The sequence below is a fragment of the Nyctibius grandis genome, chromosome Z, assembly GCF_013368605.1.
Source record: "Nyctibius grandis isolate bNycGra1 chromosome Z, bNycGra1.pri, whole genome shotgun sequence".
Classification (NCBI taxonomy): Eukaryota; Metazoa; Chordata; class Aves; order Nyctibiiformes; family Nyctibiidae; genus Nyctibius; species Nyctibius grandis.
Genome location: NC_090695.1, coordinates 89,836,160 through 89,846,145, shown reverse-complemented (window position 1 = coordinate 89,846,145; position 9,986 = coordinate 89,836,160). Strand labels below are relative to the sequence as shown.

General features: G+C 38.2%; 1 protein-coding gene across 1 annotated transcript in view; it reads right to left on the bottom strand.

Moving 5' to 3' along the window:
- Nucleotides 1–523: 523 nt before the first annotated feature.
- The window catches only part of BMERB1 (bMERB domain containing 1), a 53,691-nt gene continuing 44,228 nt past the window's right edge, over nucleotides 524–9,986 (bottom strand). The window contains exons 4-6 of the mRNA XM_068422837.1: nucleotides 7,113–7,227; nucleotides 5,421–5,503; nucleotides 524–4,004 (exon numbers count right to left, since the gene is read on the bottom strand). Coding sequence (XP_068278938.1) covers nucleotides 3,892–4,004; nucleotides 5,421–5,503; nucleotides 7,113–7,227 — 311 coding nt within the window. The 3' untranslated portion in view covers nucleotides 524–3,891. The remainder of the gene's footprint in view (nucleotides 4,005–5,420; nucleotides 5,504–7,112; nucleotides 7,228–9,986) is intronic.

Genomic DNA, 9,986 nt, shown 5'->3' with positions numbered 1-9,986 from the left:
GAGAAAAATAATCAAGTTGTGCAAAGGGAGGGAGAGGAACAGTTCATGTGATAGCTCTGTAACCAGAGATTGCTTTCATGTTTTTTGTTGTGTTTTTTTAAAGGTGTGGGAGGGGAATGTGAGGGTGGAATATGACAAGTATGTGGAAACTTCCAGGATGCTCTCAACATGGCAATATTTTTGATACTCAAATATATTGAGACCTTCATCTTCTCAGTGTAGTGCTGGGAACTGTCTTCCAGTCTGTGCAGTGCTTTTGGCCTGTAGTGAGGTTTCACAGTCATCTAGGAGCATCATGAGATTGGCTTTTTTGGTGGTTTTTGTTTGTGGAGTGTCATTGAAGAAACTTTTTTTTTCAGTAAGATAAAATCTTTCATTTCAGTAGCATCACTAGCTTATCAAATTATTCCTTTCTTGCAGAATAAGAATCTTAGTCCTTTTAAAAAGTGTAGCAGCACAAAAAGTGCATCCCACTCTACTCCACAGCCACTTATTTCCTTCAGTAACAGGAAGAAACAAATGCTTAGTATAACACAGCAGCTTAGTTTATTTGGAAATGCATTTGACTTTACTTTGCTGAAGAGATTCAGTAGGCCTAGGGGGAAGGTACAAGAGAACCATTTGCTGGTAGAATTGGTGATTAGCACAAACAGCACTTCAGCACTTCTGTTTTTCTCAGTAGACCAAGATCCCTTCCTGAACATAGCCATGTTTACCAGTTCATAGAGGAAATAGTGTGTCAAATCCACCTTAAATTTTCTTTCTGATGCCTTGCCTTATTTCTGAAGCAATAAACAGTGAGGATTTCCAGAAGAGATTTTGGGTGCTTCAGTCAACTGATGTCCTTCTTTGCAGACAGCAACAGGTATCTGAAAATCAGCTCTGAAATTATGTCAGTTACTCGTTGTAGTCACCTAAAGATACTTGTCTGATATTTTTTGCCAATTTTACATATGAGGATTGCATAATGTGCCATGTTCACAGGATCACGGAAGTTAAAAGTCCCTCACTGTACGTGGGAATACTCAATGGTTTAGTCTGACTTTTAAAAACAAGGACCAAGATTTTTACACACTTAATTGCTTCATAAGTTTAATTTGTTTTATTACAACCATGATGCTTGAAGTAAGCCATTAGGGCTCTGCTGTGTTCTGGATGGACAACATTGTAAGCCAGTGTTGAACACATTGAGAATCTGACCTCACAGTCTAAAAAATCCAGGACTTTATCGCTAAGCAGCACCACTGACCCCCTTCTAAAGGAACGACTATTGCGCTGCGGGCAAGCTGTTCAAACCCACCCAAATAAAAACAGAACTGAAGCATTTGCTAATTAAAAACAAAAACTTGCACAAAGAAAACCTTTCAGCTGAGACAAGCTAGAACTTCTAAAATGAAGTTCACTCTCATTAATACTGCTGTAGTTCAAGTCCCTTTGGGGCACTGGCAACCAGTGCTAACTGTATACAACTACTATATATTCATACTTGCTGTGTTTTCTCTTGTTCGTTTTAATTAAAGGAGGGAGATCTCTAGCCTAGTCATGAGTGGTGCATCCCAGAAATGTCGAGCTCCATTTCCTGTTAATGAAATTTTTTCATATAAACCTACATTCTACAGATTTCACTTTTCTTCCCAAGGGACTGTAGATTCTGTGCAACATGCAGGGATCACCCCAATCATCAGCACAGCCTGGTTTGAACACTAATGTGCCTAAGTCACCTCTTGCCATACAACAACCGTGTGCTAAGTCCTTCTTCAGGCCCCTTTACTTACTGGCATTCACAACACTTGGTTGTAACAGTTGGTCCTCCTAAGGCCTTAAGTTTGGTGCTTCACTATAGGTTTTTTCCTAACTTCTATTTGCCTTTGTTAATGGCACTGAACATCTCCCTCTTGTCTTAAGATACTGATAATTCCTGATGTCTTAATTGGATACCAACGTGGAAATTTACAGAAGCCAGTGGGTATTTCTTCCTCTCCAGTGTGTATTCTCCCTTAAAAGCAGTTTTCCCCATAACTCTGTTTATGTACACAGGTGTTATACAGAGTCTAACCCATACCAGATACAGCAGATATTAACAGCTACACAGCGTAATGTGATGTTGTACATATCAACAAGGATGCAATAACTATATATGACTATTCAGCCTTTGGATATATTTTGTCCTCTTTCCTGCATCTTTGGTCAAAGTAATTAAAGTGCTTCATGTCTTAGTGGAAACCTTTGTATTTCTTCCTCCTTGATCCTTAAGCCTTAAGGAACTTAGTGATGCAGGTTCTTTGTCTCAAGTGAGTCTGCAATACTGAAACAAATTATTCTGGAAATGCAAATGTTCTTCATCGAATCCGTCTGATGCTAGGGATTAGGTTTTGTTTGTACAAGAACAGTCTGAGTTACTTTAGATGGTGTCTGTCTCCTTGAACCTTGATAAGATACTTTCTCTTTCTAAAAAATATTACTGTTTATCCTTTTTGGGTAACTCCTGTTAATTTTTTTTTCTCCTTTCCTGTAACTGTGGTTCTTTTGTACATAAGTGCACACTTCACTTAGCTGGCTTCACAAAATGCAAGTTCCTCTTGAAAAACTTTATTTTAGGAACTCTTTGCTATCTGTTATTTCTAAGCCTGAGATTTTCACATTAGATCATGTACATTTATATTACTATTTACACCTATCACAGTACATTTATATGGAATACCATCACACAGACAAACCAGCTACTGACAGCTAATATAAAGATATTACACAAGGCTTAATCTGCATAGAGACCAGAAACACATTAAGTGGTGAAACACAGTTAAGTCTGTCTGCATTTCCCTTAATTTTAAACCCATTTTGTGTAGAATGTGACCTTCCTACCATAAATATCTACTTCTGTATTTGTATATTTGTCTTGTGCTCAATTTGCCTTGGGTGGCTAGTGTCTTCCTATGCTTGATAGTTTTTGTTTCTTATGGTTGTGAAATATGCAACCAATCGTTGTTTTAAGCATTGTTTAAATATTGGTTAAATTTGGCTTGTCTTCCACGCTCTTCCTAGCAATCTACCAGTGATACATAATCTCATACTGCATGTAACTAATAATAGTGGACAAAACTGTTTGGGTGAATATTTCTGAATCCATGTGAGTTGGAGATCTAAAAGAGAAATGACACGCCTTTAGACTACATCTATTTGCAGTTTACTGTAGCTGAGCTTGCTAAAGCTTTACCAGAGATTTATTTTTTCCCTGGTGCAAGCAATATTCATTTGACTTGAGTAATCCAGAAATCATATGGGATATAAAATCTATCTCTGCTTGCAGCATCCTTGTCACTGGTCCTCATTCTTTAGGAAGAATTGGCAGTGAAACTCCACAGCAAAGTAGTTGAACATCACACCAGTTCGATAATTATTTTCTATGTAACATCAGTTATCCTGAAGCTGCTTCATCTATCAGTTGTGCTATATACAGCATTGCTACTTGTGGTTTGTGTTTTGAAAAGTAGCCAAAATGGGATATTTCAGTAATTTTTGAGTGCTGCTTGTCAAAGGGGGAAGGTGTACAACAAAATTTTACAAAGTGATGGCCTGTTAAAATTGCTGTTTTACACTTTACTGGATGAAATATACCCTCTTTTCATTCACTTTTATCACTGGGGTGTTTTTGTTGACTCTACGACAGATCTTTTCTGGTCACTGGACAGCCACTATATAGATTTCTTTTGATTTTAGGCATGCGTGTTGAGTGATCCATGCAACAGTGAAGAACCTGCCATTGTACATTCCATATGTTACTGTTGTACCAGTTGGTCTTGATTCTGTTAGCAGGATGCTGTTAGTTCCCTCACCCTGCAGTTTCATTCAATGAAAACATTTGAAAAGACAGACATGGTAGAGAGCCCAGAGCTACATGATGTTGCATTGTGTGGCCCCACAACAATCTTTAATAATAGCCAATCCTGCTTTGGCAATGGTGGGCTTGCTTGGAGGAGGTTCTGCCTTCTTTTCTGCTGGGCTGCCTGCAATGTGCAAAACAGGACACCATTAAAACCAAGGGCTGGTCAAACTACTTTTGGCTTAAAGAATGCAAGCCTCTACTGCCTGCCCCCCACCCTGAAATTTTTAACTCTTGTTTGAACAATACATCTAACACTCTGGTAGTAACCAAGCTTGTATGTGGATTCAAACAGCTTGGGAAGCCTTATCTCTTCAGGGGGAAGGAGTTAAGAGGGGCTAAAGAATACAGACATCTCAATAAGAAGGTAAACTTCTTGCATCTTGTTCAGTCCAGGTGTCCCTGTTCACAGTCACAGGGTCAGATAACAGGTCCTTCCACAAAGTCATTTACTGTGTTTAAACCCCAACAATTAAGGAGCTGAAGAACAAAAATATTGCTAGAGTTTATTCTTTCATCAACTTGGATGTCGTGATTAGGAGAACAAGATAAAGGTATCTTTCAGGGTGAAAAGAATCTTTTTATCTCTAAAATTGCATTTAAAAGCAATGACATGAAGTAAACTAACAAGGGAGATGAGTCACGCTCCCTGTGACTAAAGGGTATAAATAATTAGTGATGCATCTTAAAATGTCTCTATCAGCCTTGTACTTGAACTTTGGTCATTCTACATCCCTCTGGAAACTCTTTAGCAAGATGTTGATCTGTGCAAAATGGTGGTGTGTTTGGCTACAAACCTCTTCAGCTGGTGGACCAAATTCACTTTCTAAGAAGGGCACCACTCTCACTTGACTATCTCCCTGCCTAAGACCTCAGTTTGAGACAGGTCAGAATCAATCTGTTAACTTTTAGAGCTCATGCTGTGACTGTTTTATTTGAAAGTTGCAGCTAAAAGCTTCTAAGGGATCATGTAATCCACTTAGTTTCTGAGAAATCAGTGTGTTTGCAGTTCTGTCCATAAGTGATTTGGATTGAGGTGATCAAAAAGCTTATTTATGCTGGTAAGGCATAAGGAAATTTGGGGCAGCTGTGGAAGTTTTCAGTCTTTTCTCTAGTTTCCATCTTGCCTGCAGTAAAACAGGTAAACTTTGCATATATCCTAGCATATATCTTCAGAGGGTTTTTTCCTAGTTATTTTTTTCAGAACCAGATGGGAAAATGATTGGCAAAAATAAATCTAGTTGCTTACAAAAGCCTGTTGTGGCAATATATGTATTCAAATTAACTTTGCATATTTAAAACATACAAAGCAATTTTAAAGAGGCCATAGATTGGATTCAGTTTTAAGCCGTAACTGGGCATTGGAATTCTAAGTGGCCAGCAATTGCTGACACACTGTCTTGTTTCAGGGTGATCTAGCTAGATTAACCTCACTTTTGGCAGAGGCTGGCCTGGCATGGCCTTTGAAAATGCTCTTTTATCCAGTTGTCTTTGGAGTTTTTCCTGTTGTTCTTGTTTTTCTTAATGTTTAGGAACTCACTGTTAGGAGACTGTGTTGCTTTGTCTAAGGGTTTTAACTTGGTGCGAAGGAATTCAGCCATCTCTTTGTCTTCTTCTTTCTCTCTGGTGGAAAAAAAAAAAATCTGTTACAGAAATAACAATGTTTTCTCTGTAAAGAGGACAGTAAAAGCTAGAGTAGCTAGGATCAAATCACTAGTAAACAACTGACTACTTTGTTCTTTTTAAAAACACTTAATTCTGCTGCTTATTAAAGAGCAAAATATTTGCCTAAATGAAAACAGAACAAACTTCTTGTAGAATTCAGAGACAGAATTTTCCCCAAGGTTCTTATCTCCAATAGTGTTGGATTCATTATATTCCCTAGTCAGCAGATTTAAACCATAATGTATGACCTATTTTAAGTTGGCCTCACAAGTACTTCACCATGCTTCCTCTACAAAGTAAAGCAGAGGATGCATATTGGTGTGATTGTACTGCTTATTTTTAAAGGCCTGCTTAAACGAAAGACTGGATCTTGTGATCTCCTGCTGTTAGTGTTTACCAAAACCAAGTATATGTCTCTTTGCCTGAAGATGACAGCATTAGGCCCAAAATAATAAGATTGTGTTGCTAACCTTGATTGTAACTATTAATGATATTTCCATGTTAGTTTCTTTGCTATTTTGTTACATAAACATTAACAATGAGCACGCTGATTGAATACCTCGGTTTAGAGGTAAAGCAGATTTTATTATCCAGAGTTTTAAAGAAAAGCCTCAGGTTTTACTGCAAATGTGAGTTGACACTGATGTATTCACATCTGCATAGTGCATAGCAGTACATTTGCAGTAGCCTACAATTAGGCTTCAGTATTGTCTGGGTGCTGATGAGGTTTGCAATTTGCATGTCGAACTAGCAGTTGAGAGCTCTGGATTACATGACTAGCTCAGGCTTCTTGTCAGCTGCTGCCTTGGGCCAGCTCTCTTTGCTCAGCTGCAGGACTCTGGCAAGCTTTCTTCTCTCCCCTCCTTTGCTTGCTTAAAACTTAAATGTGTTGGAAGAGATATTGTCATTTAGGATAAATGGACTGATGAGCCTTGAATCTCTACTGTTGAAAGAGACAGGGGAAGTAATAGCAAAACTCTGACTATTTGCAGAATGTTGGGATGTCAGTGCAATAGCTGGAAATGAACTTGAGGAAGACCACAGGTTTCTCAGCAACTTTGGGCTAAGACACTGAGATGAAACCATTCTGAACTCACTTATGCTTTAGGTTAGGTAGACCTGTGTTACTGATTACATTCTCTTTTTTTTTTTTTTTTTTTTTGCTATGGCAGGGTGAGAATAGTAATAATAAAACCTGACCACATTAATAATTTGTTTAAAAAAAAAAAAAAAAAGGCAGATTTTAGATGTCTGCCTCTGGTGGCAGCAAAAATCCTTCTCTTTTTAACAGTAAATGCCCAGATGCTTTCTGGTAGGAAAGTAAGAGACCAAACCCCACTGTAGTCATGAGATGACTGAATCATTAATGGGATAAAGAGACACAGAAGTGCAGTAATCTAGTCTTAATGTTTTTCATATGGAACAGAGAGGAAGCTTGTAACTTGGTCTGTTGTTTTAAAGGACCAATTCTCTCCCATTAATGTCAATGTACCTTTTGTCACTCACTCCAGTGTTGTATTAGACTTGTGAAATCTCACGAGTAAGTTAAGTTGCTTTTAGTTCTTACCGTAATCTCTCCACCTCTGCATCATCTACAAGAAAATCCCTTTTTTGTACCAGTCTATGGATCTTCTGAATCAGTTCGTCCTCTCTTTGTTTCTCTATCTTTGTTTTTTCTTTTTCTGGTCAAAAACAGAGAAAAGAGAATTTGGATTCTAGGGAGTGGGGTGGAGTTGGAGGGGTGGACATTATAGATCTCGAAGAATGAATTGCTGAATGAAGTCAATGGTTCTTCAGACCCAAGTCACCAAAACCCCAGCAAGTTCTGGTCAGTGCCTCTTTTCTCTCCTCCACTTGCTGCTGTTGTATCTGATCAGCTTAATGGTCTGGAGACTCTGTGGGGCTTGCCAAGCCTACTTTTAATATTAAATTATTCTGCAAGACACTGCTTTGAATATTTTAAAGAGCTTTGGTAAGAAAACAGTCCAGGATGCTTCATTAAAATCCATGGTACAAACTCCCTTTGGCCTCAGGGGAAATGAGACCACACCAAAAGGAACCATTTCTCTGTATTTCATGGCAGCTTTGGCTGTTGACTACAACACTCTCTTTCTACTCTCATAAGGCAGGTGAGCTGCAAAATCACACAAATAGCATCAATTGTAAACTCTGGTAAAATAAATGAAAGTGATTATTTTCCCTGTGCTTCAAAAATGAGTAATATCTATCCTTGTTAATTGGCCAGTCTGTAATGACTAGGTTGTTTTGCAAACAATGATTTTTGTGACATGAAAGATGTGCCTGTCACAAGCTAGAATTCATGAATGTTAGGGATTACAGAGCTGTATTTTAAGGTTATAAAGCAAATGTAGTTAAGACAGAAATCTTCAAACCTAGCAAGTGGAGCAGAGATGAGAAAGCCAGAGGCAAATCCCAGCCTACATATTTCCTCAAGAACCTGAAAATTTTGATTAGCTGAGAAGACATTTCACATTAAACCAAGAATTTTAGTTTTGAGCAGTAGAACTGTGTTTAGAGAACCATAAAATTAAGTACAATGAGAGCTGTGGGAAGAAGGGCAAGCTGCCTGCATTCTGATGCATCTGAGCTATATTATGTCTGCTGATTGAACTTATACTTTAAACAGCTAAGTAAATCAGACATTTGAAAATAATTAAGCTGTATTAAACAATTTTGGATCATGGGCTCCAGGACGCTTACTGCTGGGAATTTCTGCAATAAATCCATTTCTTAGTAAGTGAGGTAAAAGCACCTTGAATATTTTTTTGAGACCATGAAATTCTGTAAGTCTCAGTCTCAGAAAGTCATACTCCTTGGAGAATTTTAAATTATGGTCTGCCAGTGGTAGAGGAAATAATTTGTAATGTAACATAAGGCTGCTTTGTCTGGGATGTATTTTCTGTGTTTAATCCTTTCGAAATGATGAAGGAAGGTGGTTACTGACTGCTATGAAGATTTCAGGACTTCTGCATTGTTATCTATGGAGAATTCCTGTGATTAATGCTGAATTTGCAGCAGAGAAAAAAGGAGAATGCTTAGAAATCACTGTTTTTTCTTGCTTTGCCTCTTCTGTCTATGGAGCAGGGGATCTCCTCCTCCCACTACTGAAGGTAGAAGCTACTTTCTACTTCCTTTCAATCTATCCTCTTCCCAGATTGAGATGTACTCTCCCATGATATCCTTCAGGAAACTGCCTGCCAAATACATGCATCCTGAATTGTGGCAAAGTACTGCATACTCTGTGTACTAAAAGCCTGATTCCACGCCTACTGAAACAGGTTAAACCCTGTCTACTGAAACCAAAGAGCAGGTCTCTATACACATCTGTATACTCACAGGAAAATTATGATAAAGATGTTATGAATTAACCCATTTCTGGAAAGTGTTTTTCTAGGTTAGGCATATGCTGTGTCAGCACTTAGTTCTGTGTGAATGCCAGCAGCTTCTTTGTCTTCCTTAAGACAAAAGTATTCTTGTTGTGAGTCTGCCAAAAGGTGGTGCTGCTGGAACTGTGCATTTGCTGAGATTTGCAAAGTGTGAAAGAGAAACTGCTGTCTGTGGATCTCTGCTTAAGACTTTGTGACTACGAAGAGGTTTCTAAGAGGTTTTAAGGAAAAAAAAAAAAACCAAAAACCAATCAACTTACTTAAAAGTAACTTAAAAGTATGGGTAGGAAAGCTGCAGACTAGGAGAGGCAAGGCAAGGGGAATTATTCATAGCTATTTTCTAGGATTCAGAATCCTTTCCAATACCATTTAAACCAATAAGGTACTAACAGTGTTATTAGAAATTAAAAATGTGACCTATAAGTGATTGAGAAGTACAAAGAAAGAAAAACAAATATTATGAATCCACTTGTTGGGCACAAAGAAAAGCAGAAAAGTTCTTATACAGCTAAGAACTTGTGGCCTCAGAGTAGACCCCTGTTTCCTATTTCATGAGTGATTTGCTCTCTCCTTTCTGGGGAGAAAGTCATCCTTTAAAGTTGCACAATAAAATGGGCTGGCGGGGGGCAGGAATGAGGATAACCAAAGGAGAGTCAAAACTTGTCCTTAATAGTTAAGCAGCAGCAAATTTTTTCTAAAGGGTGCTTGCTTGCTTTTTGTAGAAACCCATTTTACTTTGTTCTAGAAGATAGATTTAACTACAGGTGTGACAATGAATTGGTATATCTAGGAAAAAAACAATCATGTTCACAGTGATGGTTATAAATCCCTCTCCTTTCTCCCTTTTATCTCAGGTATCTCAGCACTCTGTCTTTTCTAAGTGACAATCGCTGTGCCACTTAGTTCCCTTGAGATTGCCAAGGGAGTGTAAGAGCTAAGGTACGTGCACCTTGTTTGAGTGATATTTGCAGGGTTGCTGCCAAGGGAGCAGTGAAATACAGCATTAAAAGAAATTTAGAGACCAGGAGATTAAA